Genomic DNA, 18,940 nt, shown 5'->3' on the forward strand with positions numbered 1-18,940 from the left:
GCATAAAAAAAAACGGAAAAAAACATGTTTTTCATTGGCATATTCTATCAAAATATAATTTATAAATGGAGTGGAGGTATAAATGGTAATATTGTTTGGGGTGACATGTATCATATATCATGGACTGTATGCAAATCTTGAACAATTCTGGCTATTGATGTGTTCTCAATAGCACTAGGAGAGCAAGAGAAAAAAACAAAAAACAAACAAACATAAATTGGCGTCTCTGGACCAGGCAATGATCGAGTATGAAAATGTAAATAAACACAGCTATTTTATATACATCCTGATATTTACATTTTTAGGGAACTTATCAGCTTAAAGGTCATGAAATGTGTAAGAAAAAGATATGGTGGCAGTCCCTTAAAGGACACATTTCAGAATATACTATTGATTATATTTACTCTTTCTTTGTCCAGCATTCCTATTTAGTGCATTTTCATCAATCAAATCCTGTTTGTAAGATAGCTAGGCAGGGGAGCGAGACACAGGGACACACGTCTCTCCTTTATTGGGCTCGGCCCGGAACTGAGGATACACTCTTGGCGACAAGCATTGCTTGGCTTGCCGCCGGGAAAACATATCGTACAAATAATAATATATCCAATATCCCCCCCTGTAAGATAAATGTGTGCCTGCAACACATTAATCTGATATGTGTATGTGCGTGCATGTGTGTGTTACACATAGTCGCTCAGCCACCCCGGTCGCCGCACCTGCCTCCTGGGTGCGGGGCGTAGCTGAGGTTGGGTTGGGGTTGAGACTTGTGCGGGTGTCATGGTTGGTTGAGCGGCCGGCAGGGTTGGTGGGCGCAGGGTTGGCGGTGCGGGCGGTGGGGTTGACTCAGCGACGGGCCGCAGATGCTTCCTGTTCCTGAGGCTTATTCGGCCGCTACCATCAAGCCTGACGGTGTACTGCCTGTAGGGCAGCGCCTCCACGATCAAGCCCGTGTGGTCCCATGTGCCCGAGGCCTGGTTCTGCATCCTTACTCGTGTGCCGGGGGACAGGGGCCGGAGCTGTCTGGGTGTGCAGGTTGCCATCAGGGTGTTGCCTTCCTCCCCCATTTTCACTTCTCTCTCACGCAGCGTCCTTCCCCAGTGCCTGTCCACCTTGTAATGTCGTCGGGCCGTTGGCACGCCATCACGCAGCTGCCTTCCGGTGGCAAGTTGGGCGGGGGACTTGTTGACAGATCGCAGCGGGGTGTTAAGGTACTGCAGCACAGCGAGGGAGGTTTTGTCCGTGTCCAATGAGCCCCCGCTACCTGTGTTGGCTCTGATGATTCTTTTGGCCGTCTTGACCGCTGCTTCGGCCCGCCCGTTTGACTGTGGGTACTGTGCTGAGGACAGGCGTGCAATGACACCCCACTTCTTGAGGAATTCCGACATTTCCTCGCTCGCCAGGTTCGGCCCCCATCAGTGGACAGCTGTTCCGGGGCGCCCCATCGCGTGAAGTACTGCCTCATTTGACTCTTGATTTTATTAGATGTAGCACCGTGTGGGAAATGGGCGAGTTCTAGCCATCCAGTGAGCCTGTCAGCGTAGACCATGTAGGTGTGCCCCTCATGCTGAAACATGTCCGCCACTGTGGATTGGAATGGGTACTCTGGGGGCGGCGTGATGACGAGTGTTTCTGAGGGCCGAGAGGGAGCGTGCGTCTCGCATGACGTGCACGACGCCCGGTAGTGCTGCAGGTCCCCTTCCAACCCGTGCCAGTATACACATTGCCTTGCCCTCCGCAGCATGGAATCTAGCCCTTGGTGACCAGCGTGTAAGTTTGCTGCTACCTGTGGGCGGAGGGGCTCAGGAATCACGAGTCGCACACAACCCTGGTCAAAGGTGTATCTGACAAGGTCTTGAGAGACTGCCAACCGGTCCCTCACGCCATAGAACGGGCGCAGGCAGGCCACTTCTTGCGCCTTGTGTGGGTGCCAGTCTGCGGCCAACACTTTGGCCAGTAGTAGTTGGTAGACAGGGTCGTCGGCTGCAGATTTTCTCACCGCTGACTCGTCGAGAACGTGACCCTCGTGTTCGGCTGTGGCGATGACCATGGCTGCTACTGCCTCGGTGAGGTCCTCATCCAGGTCGGTGTCGGTGTCTGTGGTGGGGCTTCTGAGGGCTGGGTACCTGGACAGGAAGTCGGCTGCGGCGTTCCTTTTTCCTGGCAGATATTTGACTTGAAAGCGGTACTGTAGCGTTCGCTCCTTGAGCCGGAAGAGTCGTGGGTTGATGACTTCTGTGAGGGCCCTGTCCCCCAGCAGCTTGGTGAGAGGGCGGTGGTCGGTGACGATGGTGAGGTTCGGGCACCCCAACAAGAACAGCCGGGCTTTCTGGAGGCACCACACCACAGCCAAGGTTTCCCCCTCTACCGCGGCGTAACCAGTCTCGGCGGCCGTGAGGTGGCGGCTTCTGCACAGGGCCAGATGCCAGCCCGCCCTGCAGCAGAAGGGAGCGGCAGCAGACGAGCAGTGGCAGAACTGCTGCAGGATAATGAATCCAATGCCCTCCCTGCTCCAGTCTGTGAGGGCAACTGTGGGGCGGGTTTTGTCGTAATATGCCAGGCCGTCCTTTGCAAGCTGGCATATGGTGTCCTGAGCGCAGCGGAATTTCTCCTGCAGGTGCTCGTCCCAGTACACAGCCTTTCCGCACGGCTTCTTCAGGAGCTCCCTGAAGGCGTTCATGATTGGGGCTGTGGCGAGGAATGGGGCAAGTTGATTGACAAACCCGTACCACGACCTGATGTCTGAGATGGAGGGCTTGTCAGGCATCCTGAAGCTTTTGATTGCCGTTAGGCGCTCGTCTGTGGGTTTGTACTCCTCCCAGCCGAGGCGAAAACCCACGAAATCCACCTCCCTCCGTGCGAACTGGAATTTTTCAGGCTTCAAAGTAATCCCCTTGGCTGCACAGGTCGCCAGAAACTCGTACGTGTGCCAGAATGTGTCTTTGATGTTGCTGTCGTAGAGGAGGGTGTCATTGATACACTTGTGCTTCCTCACGATGCCTTGGATGGCGTCATCAAAGCGCTTTGTGTATGCGTCGCCAGCAGAACAGTGGCCCATGGGGGTCCGGAGGTACCTGAACCTCCCCCATGGGGTGATGAAGGTGGTGAGACTTCGACTCTCCTCGTCCAGCCTGACTTGGTGGTACCCCCAATAAGCATCAGCCACTGTCTTAAAGCAATGTTTGGGGACACTAGACACCATGTCAAAGGGGACGGGGGTCTGGTGTGTCTCTCTGCGGCATGCGGCGTTGAGGCGCTGGTAATCGACGGTGCGCCGCGGTTGCCCTGATTTCTTTGCTACCACAACCATGCGGGCACACCACTACGTGGGTTCCCCTGCCGGGACGGGCTCTATGACGCCTCGCCGTACGTCGTCTTCAAGCTGGGCTTTCACCTCGTCCTCCCAGTGTTTCGGCACTGAGGCGGGCGTGTGGCAAGCGTAGGGGACAGCGTTGGGTGCCAGGTGGATGTGGTGAGGCTCGCCGTCCATCACGGGCAGCGGGCTCCTTGTGGTGTTGAAGGCGGAGGCCGAGAAGTGTTGTAGTAGCCACTCCTCTAGCCGTCGTACGTGCTCCTCGTGTGGCGGGAATGGTATCGTGGCGGGCTTGGCAGGCGGCTGGGCAGGCTCGGCGGTCGTGTCACGCGCTTACACTGCTTGCACTGTCGGCAGGGAGTGGTGAGGGAAGCCGGCGGGCACCAGCCCCAGCTCCTTGCACGCGCTCAGTGACAGGAACAGCGACCTGGCGGAAGGTACAAAGTATACTTCTTGCTGTGTAGCATGGCCGCCAAGGTAAATGTCACACCGGCACGATCCGAGGCACCGTAAGGGCAAGTCCGCTACATCCCGCAAGCCTGCACATCCCTGTAGCTGCGTGGGTTGTATGTTGAGACTGGACAGGAGGGCCGCCCCCGCGACGCACACCTGGGCGCCGGTGTCCGCCACAGCTGCTGTGCGGTGCTTGGCGCCCTTGCCAAGCGCCACTGTTACCTCCATGGTGGGTTGGCGGGACACGTTCGCGCCTGCCGTTGTCACTGATCCCTAGACGGCGTAGGCAGATGCAGTGCCGTGTGGGCGCTTGGAGCTCCTGCAGCACCTCTTGAAGTGACCTTTCTTACGACAGGCGACGCAGACTGCTTCCCTGGCCGGGCAGGAAGCTCTGTCAGGGGCGTGCGAAGTACCACAGTTCCAGCAAGTACGTGAGGGCTGTGTCTTGCCAGAGGTGGTGGCAGCGGCAGCGTCGGGCGTCTGGTCCCCGTCCTCCTTGGCCCGCACGGTGCCAGCTGCACGACTGCTTTCCCGCCAACCGCCCACGCCTGTGGTGTGTTGGCCTCATATGCACAACACATGGCCCTTAGGGCGTCCACACTGCCTAACGAGTCACACGCTTGATACACCTGCTGTTTGAAGCCCATGTCGCGGATGCCTACCACAAGCTTTTTCAATAGCAAGTACTCAGAGAGGTTCAGGCTGCACTGGGGACACTCGAAAGCGCAGTCGTTCACTTTCTGGGCGCCCCGTACGAAGTAGTCACTAACACACTCGTCCTGCCCTTGGCTGACACCGAAAAACTCTGCCCACTGCACTGCCGGGCTGGAGGAGCGAAGCACTAGGTTACCAATGGCGTCCAGCGCCTCCTGCTGTGTGAGGGCGCTCCACTGGTCGAAGGTGAATCTGGCGTCCAAGGCACGTTGCAGCGGGGGGCCACAGAGGAGTCTGACGTGATGGACCGCTTCCTGGCGTGGCCACTTGCAGAGGAGAAGCCAGCACTCCATGGACCGTTTCCACGACCTGAATGCAGCTGGTGTCATATCCAGGTCGCATTTCTCGGGGGCAGCCGAGAGAGGCACCCGAGGGGCGGGCGCCACATTGCCTCGTGTGATGAGCGCCGCCATGTTGGCCTGCAAGGCGGTGATGGCTTGTTGCTGGTCACTGATGGTCTGCCTTGCCTGCTGGAGCAGCGGCTGGAGGTTGCGAGGAACCACTGTCGTCGAGGCCCTAGGCGTCGAGCGAGGGGATCAGCGAGGTAGAGGCATCTTGACCGGTGTAGGTAAGGGTTTCACTGCGCCATGTAAGATAGCTAGGCAGGGGAGCGAGACACAGGGACACACGTCTCTCCTTTATTGGGCTCGGCCCGGAACTGAGGATACACTCTTGGCGACAAGCATTGCTTGGCTTGCCGCCGGGAAAACATATCGTACAAATAATAATATATCCAATACTGTTCATCTTCATTGTTACCATCATCACCACTATCATCATTATCATTATCATCACCATCATCATAATTATCCAAATCATTCCTATACTTAATTTCAGTATTGTGCAAAACAGCAGCACTACAAATTGTGGCCATGGTTGTGTCCAAATTTGTCCCCATTGGTATGGCGAGACTGCAGAATCTTCGCTTGAGGACTCCAAATGCTCTTTCAATAGGATTGCGTGTTTTTGAATGAGCCAAATTGTATTTAATTTAATTTTGCTGTCTGGGATTCAAAACTTGAGTCAATAAAAATGAGCTTAATGGGTATGCAGAATACCCTAGCAGATGGCCACTATAATCTCCTGTCTGCATTTGAGCATACAAAGAACTGCTCCTGAATATCCTGCTATCATGCACTGAGCCTGGCCACTGACAAACAACATTAAAAAAAACTCAAGCCTGGACCACACGCTGCTTGTACATTTAATGAAAAAAAAACCTTTTTGCACCGATACTGTTCGGCTTGGGGACCACCTGGACTCTGAATGGGAATATGTGTACAGTCTATTGCACCAATAACACTGGGAAATCCAGAAATAGCAGAAAAGTTGTCCTTAACAGGTTGCAGCTGATGCCTTTCAGGAAACTTTATGTGCCGCTGAAATAAAGCAGCAATGGCACGTACAGTACATGAGGAGCATGAGCTTATGAACTGTTGTGAAATGTCAAAGTTATCCCCAATTGTGAGCTGCAAATCTCCAGTTGCCATCAATTGTAAGGTGAAGAGGAGTTGAAGGTGAGGTGGCACTGGACAGCCTATGATAAGGGAATAAAATGTCAATGTTAAAGATTTATTAATCTTGCCTATCAAACTGATACTTTTATCTAATGTACAAGGTTGGGTTTTCACTTTATTAATGTAATACATCATGTATGATGGGATATAAAAATTTTGCTCATGTACAAGGGAGTGATTATTTCACATTTTGACATGTAAATTTACCATATATGTAAGAATTACAATAATAGTACTAACCTCATGAATCATTTGCCTCTGGTAAATGTAAATCAGCAAGCAAAGACCTTGCAGTTGCCTTGCCTATGTGGAACCGAGATGTAAATTCCCCTTCAGTCAGGCTTGTAAACAAATCCAAGTGGTTCGTCTTGGCAGTCTTTCTCCTGCATCTCAAGCACTTCCAACTCTTCAAATTCTACTAGGGGATCCATAATCTGAAAAATGAATGGAACCTATGACAATCTGTCACCCATGTCAACAATGGATAGTACAAGTAACTGCACTTAGAGGAAAAATAGACTAATAAATTCTTCAAGTTGTCATTATGTACATAAACATATACACTATACAGTATATATATATATATATATATATATATATATATATATATATATATATATATATATATATATATATATATATATATATATATATATATATATATATATATATATATATATATATATATATATATATATATATATATATATATATATATATATATATATATATATATATATATATATATATATATATATATATATATATATATATATATATATATATATATATATATATATATATATATATATATATATATATATATATATATATATTTGACAAAAGCCTCCTTAACCAAGCGTAACCTAACTTTACCAAACCTACTGTAGTAATACAATTGTTTTTTTTTTATGTAGGAAGGATACTGGCCAAGGGCAACAAAAATCTAATAAAAAAAATGCCCACTGAAATGCCAGTCCCATAAAAGGGTCAAAGCAGTGGTCAAAAATTGGTGGATAAGTGTCTTGAAACCTCCCTCTTGAAGGAATTCAAGTCATAGGAAGGTGGAAATACAGAAGCAGGCAGGGAGTTCCAGAGTTTACCAGAGAAAGGGATGAATGATTGAGAATACTGGTTAACTCTTGCGTTAGAGAGGTGGACAGAATAGGGGTGAGAGAAAGAAGAAAGTCTTGTGCAGCGAGGCCACGGAAGGAGGGGAGGCATGCAGTTAGCAAGATCAGAAGAGCAGTTAGCATGAAAATAGCGGTAGAAGACAGCTAGGTATGCAACATTGTGGCGGTGAGAGAGAGGCTGAAGACAGTCAGTTAGAGGAGAGGAGTTGATGAGACGAAAAGCTTTTGATTCCACCCTGTCTAGAAGAGCAGTATGAGTGGAACCCCCCCAGACATGTGAAGCATACTCCATACATGGACGGATAAGGCCCTTGTACAGAGTTAGCAGCTGGGGGGGGGTGAGAAAAACTGTCAGAGACGTCTCAGAACACCTAACTTCATAGAAGCTGTTTTAGCTAGAGATGAGATGTGAAGTTTCCAGTTCAGATTATAAGTAAAGGACAGACCGAGGATGTTCAGTGTAGAAGAGGGGGACAGTTGAGTGTCATTGAAGAAGAGGGGATAGTTGTCTGGAAGGTTGTGTCGAGTTGATAGATGGAGGAATTGAGTTTTTGAGGCATTGAACAATACCAAGTTTGCTCTGCCCCAATCAGAAATTTTAGAAAGATCAGAAGTCAGGCGTTCTGTGGCTTCCCTGTGTGATATGTTTACCTCCTGAAGGGTTGGACATCTATGAAAAGACGTGGAAAAGTGCAGGGTGGTATCATCAGCGTAGGAGTGGATAGGACAAGAAGTTTGGTTTAGAAGATCATTAATGAATAATGAGAAGAGAGTGGGTGACAGGACAGAACCCTGAGGACCACTGTTAATAGATTTAGGAGAAGAACAGTGAACGTCTACCACAGCAGCAATAGAACGCTCAGAAAGGAAACTTGAGATGAAGTTACAGAGAGAAGGATAGAAACCGTAGGAGGGTAGTTTGGAAATCAAAGCTTTGTGCCAGACTCTATCAAAAGCTTTTGATATGTCCAAGGCAACAGCAAAAGTTTCACCAAAATCTCTAAAAGAGGATGACCAAGACTCAGTAAGGAAAGCCAGATCACCAGTAGAGCAGCCTTGACAGAACCCATACTGGCAATCAGATAGAAGGTTGTGAAGTGATAGATGTTTAAGAATCTTCCTGTTGAGGATAGATTCAAAAACTTTAGATAAGCAGGAAATTAAAGCAATAGGACGGTAGCTTGAGGGATTAGAGCGGTCACCCTTTTTAGGAACAGGTTGAATGTAGGCAAACTTCCAGCAAGAAGGAAAGGTAGATGTTGACAGACAGAGCTGAAACAGTTTGACTAGGCAAGGTGCAAGCACGGAGGCACAGTTTCGGAGAACAATAGGAGGGACCCCATCAGGTCCATAAGCCTTCTGAGGGTTTAGGCCAGCGAGGGCATGGAAAACATCATTGCGAAGAATTTTAATAGGTGGCATGAAGTAGTCAGAGGGTGGAGGAGAGGGAGGAACAAGCCCAGAATCGTCCAAGGTAGAGTTTTTAGCAAAGGTTTGAGCAAAGAGTTCAGCTTTAGATATAGATGTGATAGCAGAGGAGGGAAAGAAGAAGAAGCAACGTTATTGGAGATATTTTTGGCTAGATGCCAGAAATCACGAGGGGAGTTAGATCTTGAAAGGTTTTGACATTTTCTGTTAATGAAGGAGTTTTTGGCTAGTTGGAGAACAGACTTGGCATGGTTCCGGGCAGAAATATAAAGTGCATGAGATTCTGGTGATGGAAGGCTTAAGTACCTTTTGTGGGCCACCTCTCTATCATGTATAGCACAAGAACAAGCTGTGTTAAACCAAGGTTTAGAAGGTTTAGGACGAGAAAAAGAGTGAGGAATGTACGCCTCCATGCCAGACACTATCACCTCTGTTATGCGCTCAGCACACAAAGACGGGTCTCTGACACGAAAGCAGTAGTCATTCCAAGGAAAATCAGCAAAATACCTCCTCAGGTCCCCCCAACTAGCAGAGGCAAAACGCCAGAGGCACCTTCGCTTAGGGGGATCCTGAGGAGGGATTGGAGTGATAGGACAAGATATGAGATTGTGATCGGAGGAGCCCAACGGAGAAGAAAGGGTGACAGCATAAACAGAAGGATTAGAGGTCAGGAAAAGGTCAAGAATGTTGGGCGTATCTCCAAGACGGTCAGGAATACGAGTAGGGTGTTGCACCAATTGTTCTAGGTCATGGAGGATAGCAAAGTTGTAGGCTAGTTGACCAGGATGGTCAGTGAAGGGAGAGGAAAGCCAAAGCTGGTGGTGAACATTGAAGTCTCCAAGAATGGAGATCTCTGCAAAAGGGAAGAGGGTCAGAATGTGCTCCACTTTGGAAGTTAAGTAGTCAAAGAATTTCTTATAGTCAGAGGAGTTAGGAGAGAGGTATACAGCACAGATAAATTTAGTATGAGAGTGACTCTGTAGTCGTAGCCAGATGGTGGAAAACTCGGAAGATTCAAGAGCGTGGGCACGAGAGCAGGTTAAGTCATTGCGCACATAAACGCAGCATCCAGCTTTGGATCAAAAATGAGGATAGAGAAAGTAGGAGGGAACAGAAAAGGGGCTACTGTCAGTTGCCTCAGACACCTGAGTTTCAGTGAGGAAAAGAAGATGAGGTTTAGAAGAGGAGAGGTGGTGTTCTACAGATTGAAAATTAGATCTTAGACCGCGAATGTTGCAGAAGTTAATGAAGAAAAAGTTGAGGGGGGTGTCAAGACACTTAGGGTCGTCGACAGAAAGGCAGTCCGACCTGGGGACATTTATGATCCCCTCCCCAGATGGGGACTCCGAGGCTGGTGTAGGAGTCGCCATGATGATTTTAAAATTTTTGGGTGAAGGGTGTGTGTGTTATTAGGTGCTTGTAGTTTTGTGAGGAGGAAGAGAGTTGTCTTTAGAGGGCAGGCTGTACTGCCCCCTTGTGTTGTGAGACACAAAGGGAAACGTTCAGTGAGGTCACAGCTGGGTTTGATGATAAGTTCACAGCACCCCCTGAACAGTGCTTTAGACCTCACTGGGAGTAATTAAAATAATGTAATGCAAGTTAATCAAACATAAATCACTCTAACCAACAAAACCTAATATATTGCCATGTGAATGGCATTTAATAATAATAATAATAATAATAATAATAATAATAATAATAATAATAGTAATGATAATAATAATAATAATAATAATAAGAAGAAGAAGAAAAAAACCTGCCAAACATTTTCTAGCCGAATTTTCCTCCTAAATGAAGGACTACTTATCATTTTCACATGTACATTTACCATATATGTAAGTATTACAGTTACTGTACTTTAACATAACCTCTTCAATCATTTCCCTCTGGTAAATATAAATCAGTGAGCAAGGCTATTGCAGCTTCCTTGGATATTGTGTACCTACCAGAAAATAAATTCTTTTTCAGTGTCAAGAACAAATCCAAGTGGTCATTCAGAATTCTTGGCAGCCTGACCCTACCTATTTCTGCATCATTAATTACTTTTAACTCCTCTAATTCTAGCAGTGGATCCATAACCTAATAAAATGCATGGTAACAATAATAATCATTCAATCAATTTAGCAGTCAAGTATAACAGTACCTGTGCACTAAGGAAATAAACCATAATCATTGCTTCCTGACACTATGATGATGGAACCACTCTGTAACTATGCCATGAGACAAAACTTATTTTAACGTAAATGATGAACAAACACTGCACAGGAAAATAAACGGAGGTGCTGGGGTACAAGGATTGAGTTGATACACCTCACTGCAGAGCACCTGAGCGTTTCCACCCTCATTTATACAGCTCAAAGTAAAAACTCTATCATCAGAACATGAAATGGTAAGATGTTTTCAACGAAAATGATATTCAAACCAAAATAATAGAAACTGAAATTAAAATAACTCACCTGGGGGGCCTGGTGTTGTCTTGATCTCCAGCTAGAATCACGATGGTTTTGAGAAAGCAAGTAGGCAACGTAAGTAGCCTCTCGGCTACTTACGTTCGCCAGGCTATTCCAATATGATTCCATTGCCAACCCTGGCGAAGGAAAGTCTGGTGACATCTGTCACTGGTGTTAACAGTACGAAATTGTTGATCGCCTGGTGAAACTGAATGCCGGACCTGGCGAAAGTTTTTAAAAGTACGGCCCTAAGTCTCAGAGGAAGGAGGTGTTGGATATCATTTTGCCAACTGCTAAGAGATCAGCATGGAATGCGCACAGTGAAGCCATCCTCCAAACCCTCCTATGTTCTGAAGATCAGGTGGAGAGAACTAAAGGGGTAAGAAGAATCCAGGCCATCAGGGGAGAGAGGGACCTGGGAGACTCCTTTGTAAGGCTTAGAAGGACACCAGACATCAGTTGTGATGCTACCAGGATTGGAGATCTGATCACTTGGTCAGAGAATGTTTCTCAGACACCTCTCACTTGCACTTTAAGTATTTCTGAAAACTTTATTGACTTATGAAAGTACCTGACTGGCCTTGTCACACACAGAGCATTGAGAGGATTGTAAAAATGGTGACTGAGGTGTCTGCCAATTATTTCTCACATAAAAAGAGGGATGGAGGAATTAGCCTTGGTCCAGGAATGAGTCAAAGCAAGATTTGTGTCCTCTGGTGAAGTTTGACTTTTGAAAATGACCCAAAGTGACCCACACAGCTATATGTACAGCTTTGCATACACTTTTCTCACTCAATAAACATGTATATTTTAGTTTACTTTGTGTTTGTGTGCATCTGGATCATGTAAAATAGGTTCCCTACATAAGCTCACGATGAAAGGGAAAAAATTTACTTTCGTTTGTGAGTCTGGTTCCGACCTACCCTAAAAATTGGTTTGCAATGTGGCATAGGAACGGAACTGCCTCCTAACTTGAGGTCACCCTGTGGTGTGAGTGGTGGTGTCTGTCATCACCTTCTCTCTTCCTTCTCCACAGAAGCAGCCACATGTACCACACCTCATCATGAAACTTGCCAACAGAGACTTTGATGATGTGAAATTTGTCTATGAACTTGATGACATGGTAAGAAAAGACATTTTTTCTAGATATAGTGATTCTGTCCACCTCTCTAATGTAAAAATTAACCAGTATTCTCAACCATTCATTCCTTCCTCTGGTAAACTCTGGAACTCCCTGCCTGCTTCTGTATTTCCTCATTCTTTTGACTTGAACTCTTTCAAGAGGCAGGCTTTAAGACACTATAGTAAACAGGCTTTAAGACACTACAGTAATCCTCCAATCTTGGATGATCCTCTTTTACCTTTCTTTAGGGACAGGCACTCTCAGTGGGATATTTTTTTAGTACTTTTGTTGCCTTTGACCAATGCCACTCTTACAAACTGATTCATTAAGTAACTGTAGTATGGTAAGTATAACAGTTTACTCAGGTAAAGCAAATAAATAAATAAATAGACAAATAAATAAAAAAAATTACATAACATATTTACAAGCTGTGGTTCATTCTTGTGAACCTATAATTTTGATCTTTCTTTCACATGCATCCTAATGACAGATAAAATCCAGCTAACAAAAAAAACAAAATAAAATAAGTAAATAAATAAATAAATAAATAAAAAATAATAACAATAAATAAAATCAGTCATCATTTACAATTCCTGACATTTACGAGGTACAGTCCATTAAACAAACTTTTAGGGATCTGCAGAATTTACTTTTTTTCTTTATAAACCAATCAATCATTACAAGTCACAGTTCTTAACATTTACAATCTGCAGTGCATTAAACAAACTTTAATTTTTATGTAACAGGGACACTGGCGGAAGGTAACAAAAAAAGTAATAAAGGCCTGCCATCATTCACATCCTTGCTTCCAACACACTAATGCTCCAATTTTGAATGATCCTTTTTGATCTCTGTTTTAGAGACTGGCACTCTGTTGACCCTTTTCTTTCTTTCTTGTCCTGGGTCAATGTCCCCCTTATATAAAAATAAGTAAATAAATAAATAAAAGAAGAGAAGAGAAAAAGTTAATATGGCAGATCAATAAAAGTTTGTTCATTGGACTGCAGCTTGTAAATATTATGAATTATAAATTAGTGATTGTTTCATTGATAAAGAAAAAAAAGTAAATACAGTAGATCCCTAACAGTTTGTTTAGTGGACCATACCTCGTAAATGTTAGGAATTGTAAATTATCCTTTACATATTCCATACATTAAAAAAATAAATAATTAATTAACCAAAAACTCCTCTACTACCCTCTCTTCCCTCCTGATGCCTTACAACACTTTCCCTTCCTGCAGGTCATTGACTGGAAGACAGTGCTGAGTACATTCCTCGAAACTGACAAGTCACAAACTGAAGGATACAAAATTCTGGTGTACGAGGAAACCAGCTTGAACAGTATTACAGAGTTGCTGGGTGATTACTATGGATTGTGAGTGTCTGGGTCTGTTTGTGGTATTCACTCACCACAGACACACTGCATTCTTAAACACTCTGGTTCTGTTGTGGCATAGCACTGACTTGCCACAGACACACTGCACTTTTAAACACTCTGGTTCTGCTGTGGCATAGCACTGACTCGCCACAGACACACTGCACTCTTAAACACTCTGGTTCAGTTGTGGCATAGCACTGACTTGCCACAGACTCACTGCACTCTTTAAACACTCTGGTTCTGTTGTGGCATAGCACTGACTCGCCACAGACACACTGCACTCTTAAACACTGGTTCTGTTGTGGCATAGCGCTGACTTGCCATAGACACACTGCACTCTTAAACACCTATCATCCCCATCCATGAAGCTGTCCAGTCTTCTTTTAGAGCTCCCTATTGGCTCAGCACTTCAACCTGATTACTGAGTCTATTCCATTCATCCACCACTCTAAGGAATGGTATAGGAAGCCAAGAGGTCTGCACATTGCAGTCCCTAATCTAACCACCCATAACGATGTCTAAACTTCTTTCAATGCTTCCTATTGACTCACCACTTACAACTTGATCAATGAGTATTACAGTCATCCACCACTATATTTGAGAGCCAATTTCTTCGTGTCTCTTACAAGAACACAAGGAATCATGATAAGCTGCAGGAAGTCATCAGGGCTACATGTGGCAGTCCGTCTGAAACATGCTTACCTATTTTCACCAGTCATCCTCATCCATAAATGTAATCTTTTAAATGTCCCTTTTGACTCTGCACTAAGCTCCTTATTGACTTGGCATGAAGGACCCGGACCCTATTCTGAAATACCTCAGTGCTGCACCTCCACTACTTTCAAAAGGCTCTAGTTGAAGTTACACAGGTTTTTAAGGATGCTTATATGGTTCTCATGGCAGATTGACAAGATTCTGTATTATTAACAGGGAAAACACTCTTGAGAACCCAGCTAATCATCTCTGTGACCTTTGAAAATTGTGGAAGTGAAGTACATGGGTTTTTAAGGTTTATATAATTTTAGTAGCACATTGACAAGATTTCAATAATTAACCAAAAAAAAACATTCCTGAGAACCCAGGTAATCATCTCTGTGGCCTTTGAAAATAGTGGCAGTGAGAGAAGAAAGCTCTACTGAATACAGACCAAATTAAGAAGCAAATACGAAGCAACACCTGTGCTTCTTGGTTACTCATTCCCCTTAACACTACTGTTAACGTTATGAAACCTAACCCAACTTAACATAACCTAACCAAACTTAACCTAATCCAGATCTCCGGCCGAATTGTACAACATATTGGTTCTGCTGTGGGCTGAGATGGTCTACACAGACTTTGTGGACCCTGTGGGGGTGAGTGTGGGGGATCCAGAGTACTGCCTCAACACTGCCATTGCCCTGATGGAAGACACAGCCTCCTATCTCTACCTGCAAGCTGTGGCTCTGAGTGTTGAAGCTCGCGATGCACAGGTTAGGATGTTTGTGCTGTGTTTTGGTGTCAGGATTGCAATGCACTGGTTAGGATGCTTTGTGTTATGTTTTGGTGTCAGGATTGCAATGCACAGATTAGGATGCTTTGTGTTGTGTTTTGCTGCCAGGATTGCAATGCACTGGTTAGGATGCTTTGTGTTATGTTTTGGTGTCAGGATTGCAATGCACAGATTAGGATGCTTTGTGCTGTGTTTTGGTGTCAGGATTGCACTGCACTGGTTAGGATGCTTTGTGCTGTGTTTTGGTGTCAGGATTGCACTGCACTGGTTAGGATGCTTTGTGCTGTGTTTTGCTGCCAGGATTGCAATGCACAGGTTAGGACCAGGATGTTATGCTTCATGTCTTGTTTTGCTGTCAGGACTGCAATGCACACATCAGAATATTGTGCTTCGTAACTTCTGTTATCATGATGCTACCTGAAGACTTTGAAGAGGTATAACGAATATAACAAGGGTGATGGATGCAAAATTCTAAGAATCAGTAATCAGGATAGAATAAGAAATAATGGGTTGAAGCTTGATAAAATTCAATTTAAAAAAGAGATAGGAAGGAATTGGCTCTCAAAAAGAGTGATAGATAAAAGCAAAAGACTTAGTAACCAGGTTGTTGTGCTAAGTCATTAGGGAGCTTTTAAAAAAAAGGTTAGACAGATTTATTGGTGGAGACGATAGGTGGGAGTAGGTAGGCATGTTTCATACAGGGACTGCCATGTGTAGACCTCATGGCTTCTAGCACCAACCCTTATTTTCTTAAGTTCTTATATTCTCACGTGAGTGTCAGTGATGCGTGTGTGAGTGTGATGCCTTGTCTGGCCTGCCCTGTGTGGGATTTCAGGACTGGTATAAAATGTCAGAATTATCATTCCAACAGTCCGTAGAACACCACCTCTCCCCTTCTAAGCCTCAACTTCTTTTCCTCACTGAAACTCAGGTGTCTGAGGCAACTGACAGTAGCCCCTTTTCTGTTCCCTCCTACTTTCTCTATCCTCATTTTCGATCCAAAGCTGGATGTTTCATTTATGTGTGCAACGACTTAACCTGCTCTCGTGCCCACGCTCTTGAATCTTCCAAGTTTTCCACCATCTGGCTACGACTGCAGTCACCCTCAAACTAAATTAATCTGTGCTGTATACCTCTCACCTAACTCCTCTGACTATAAGAAATTCTTTGACTACTTAACTTCTAAAGTGGAGCACATTCTGACTCTCTTCCCTTTTGCAGAGATCTCCATTCTTGGAGACTTCAATGTTCACCAGCAGCTTTGGCTTTCCTCTCCCTTCACTGACCATCCTGGTGAACTAGCCTTCAACTTTGCTATCCTCCGTGACCTAGAGCAATTGGTGCAACACCCTACTCGTATTCCAGACCGTCTTGGAGATACGCCCAACATTCTTGACCTTTTCCTGACCTCTAATCTTGCTTATGCTCTCATCCTCTCTTTGCCATTGGGCTCCTCCGATCACAATCTCATATCTGTATCTTGTCCTATCGCTCCAATCCCTCCTCAGGATCCCCCTAAGCGAAGGTGCCTCTGGTGTTTTGCATCTGCTAGTTGGGGGGACCTGAGGAGGTATTTTGCTGATTTTCCTTGGAATGACTACTGCTTCCGTGTCAGAGACCCGTCTTTGTGTGCTGAGTGCATAACAGAGGTGATAGTGTCTGGCATGGAGGCATACATTCCTCACTCTTTTTCTTGACCTAAACCTTCCAAACCTTGGTTGAACACAGCTTGTTCTTGGGCTATACATGATAGAGAGGTGGCCCACAAAAGGTACTTAAGCCCTTCATCACTAGAATCTCATGCACTTTATATTTCTGTCTGGAACCATGCCAAGTCTGTTCTCCAGTTAGCCAAAAACTCCTTCATTAACAGAAAGTGTCAAAACCTTTCAAGATCTAACTCCCTTGTGATTTCTGGCATCTAGTCAAAAATATCTCCAATAACTTTGCTTCTTCTTCTTTCCCTCCTTTATTTCATTCAGATGGCACCACTGCTATCACATCTATTTCTAAAGCTGAACTCTTCGCTCAAACCTTTGCTAAAGACTCTATCTTGTTCCTCCCTCTCCTCTATCTTCTGACTATTTCATGCTACGTGTTAAAATTCTTTGCAATGATATTTTCCATGCCCTCGGTGGCCTAAACCCTTGGAAGGCTTATGGACCTAATATGGACCCCCTATTGTTCTCTGAAACTGTGCCTCTGTGCTTGCACCTTGCTTAGTCAAACTCTTTCAGCTCTGTCTGTCAACATCTACCTTTCCTTCTTGCTGGAAGTTTGCCTATATTTCTTTCAGCTCTGTCTGTCAACATCTACCTTTCCTTCTTGCTGGAAGTTTGCCTATATTCAGCCTGTTCCTAAAAAGGGTGACTGTTCTAATCCCTCATACTACCATCCTATTGCTTTAGTTTCCTGTCTATCTAAAGTTTTTGAATCTATCCTCAACAGGAAGATTCTTAAACATCTATCACTTCACAACCTTCTGTCTGATTGCCAGTATGGGTTCCATCAAGGCCACTCTACTGGTGATCTTCTGCCTTTCCTTACTGAGTCTTGTCAACCTCTTTTAGAGATTTTGGTGAAACTTTTGCTGTTGCCTTGGACATATCAAAAGCTTTTGATAGAGTCTGGCACAAAGCTTTGATTTCCAAACTACCCTCCTATGGCTTCTTTCCTTCTCTCTGTAACTTCATCTCAAGTTTCCTTTCTGACTGTTCTATTGCTGCTGTGGTAGACGGTCACTGTTCTTCTCCTAAATCTATTAACAGAGGTGTTCCTCAGGGTTCTGTCCTATCACCCACTCTCTTCTTATTATTCATCAATGACCTAAACCAAACTTCTTGTCCTGTCCACTCCTACACTGATGATACCACCCTGCACTTTTCCATGTCTTTTCATAGACGTCCAACCCTTCAGGAAGTAAACATTTCATGCAGGGAAGCCACAGAACACCTGACTTCTGATCTTTCTAAAATTTCTGATTGGGGCAGAGCAAACCTGGTATTGTTCAATGCCTCAAAAACTCAATTCCTCCATCTATCAACTCAACACAACCTTCCAGACAACTATCCCCTCTTCTTCAATGACACTAAACTGTCCCCCTCCTCTACACTGAACATCCTCAGTGTGGTAATTATTGTACATTGGCAACACTGATTGGCGTTACTGTTTTCACGTTTGGTAGCACTGTGTATCGTCAGTCACAATGGTACCACAGGCCAGTGCAGACCCAGCTGTTTCCTTCTATTAATGTGTGAGTTTGTGTGTGTATTTATGTTGTTTTGTCCTGTTATGTACTGTGTTCGTGCTGTGTTGCATGATTGTCATTAATTGTTTATATTGAGTTAATGTGTTGTGTAATTGTCGGTAGTTATTTTTGTCTGTATCTGTTACAGATATGAGAGCCTGGTATTTTGTTGAATAAAGCTTGGAGTTGCCACCAAGCGTTGCAGTCTCATTACACTCAGTCTGTCCCTTACTTATAACCTGAACTGGAAACTTCACATCTCATCTCTAGCTAAAACAGCTTGTATGAATTTAGACGTTCTGAGACGTCTCCGCCAGTTTTTCTCACCCCTCCCCCCAGTTGGTAACTCTGTACAAGGGCCTTATCCATCCATGTATGGAGTATGCTTCACATGTCTGGGGGTGGTTCCACTCATACCACTTTTCTAGACAGGGTGGAATCAAAAGTTTTTCATCTCATCAACTCCTCTCTTCTAACTGCCTGTCTTCAGTCTCTCTCTCATCACCACAATGTTGCATCTCTAGCTGTCCTCTACCACTATTTTCATGCTAACTGCTCTTCTGATCTTGCTAACTGCATGCCTCCCCTCCTCCCGTGGCTTCGCTGCACAAGAGTTTCTTCTTTCTCTCACCCAGATTCTGTCCATCTCTCTAATTCAAGAGTTAACCAGTATTCTCAGTCATTTATTCCTTTCTTTG

General features: G+C 45.0%; 1 protein-coding gene and 1 long non-coding RNA gene across 6 annotated transcripts in view; one reads left to right on the forward strand and one right to left on the reverse strand.

Moving 5' to 3' along the window:
• The window catches only part of LOC135092722 (uncharacterized), a 101,679-nt gene that overhangs the window by 52,781 nt on the left and 29,958 nt on the right, over positions 1 to 18,940 (forward strand). For all 5 annotated transcript variants that reach the window (XM_063991357.1, XM_063991361.1, XM_063991359.1 and 2 more), the window contains 3 exons: positions 12,042 to 12,128; positions 13,370 to 13,503; positions 14,780 to 14,975. In XM_063991357.1, the coding sequence (XP_063847427.1) occupies positions 12,042 to 12,128; positions 13,370 to 13,503; positions 14,780 to 14,975 (417 nt within the window). The remainder of the gene's footprint in view (positions 1 to 12,041; positions 12,129 to 13,369; positions 13,504 to 14,779; positions 14,976 to 18,940) is intronic.
• LOC135092725 (uncharacterized) lies at positions 5,467 to 11,274 on the reverse strand. Its single transcript, XR_010263042.1, has 3 exons — positions 11,012 to 11,274; positions 6,235 to 6,428; positions 5,467 to 6,014 (listed from the first exon to the last, which is right to left on the reverse strand). It is a non-coding gene; the product is annotated as an uncharacterized LOC135092725 (long non-coding RNA).

This window comes from Scylla paramamosain, chromosome 40 (genome assembly GCF_035594125.1).
Source record: "Scylla paramamosain isolate STU-SP2022 chromosome 40, ASM3559412v1, whole genome shotgun sequence".
In the NCBI taxonomy this organism is placed as follows: domain Eukaryota; kingdom Metazoa; phylum Arthropoda; class Malacostraca; order Decapoda; family Portunidae; genus Scylla; species Scylla paramamosain.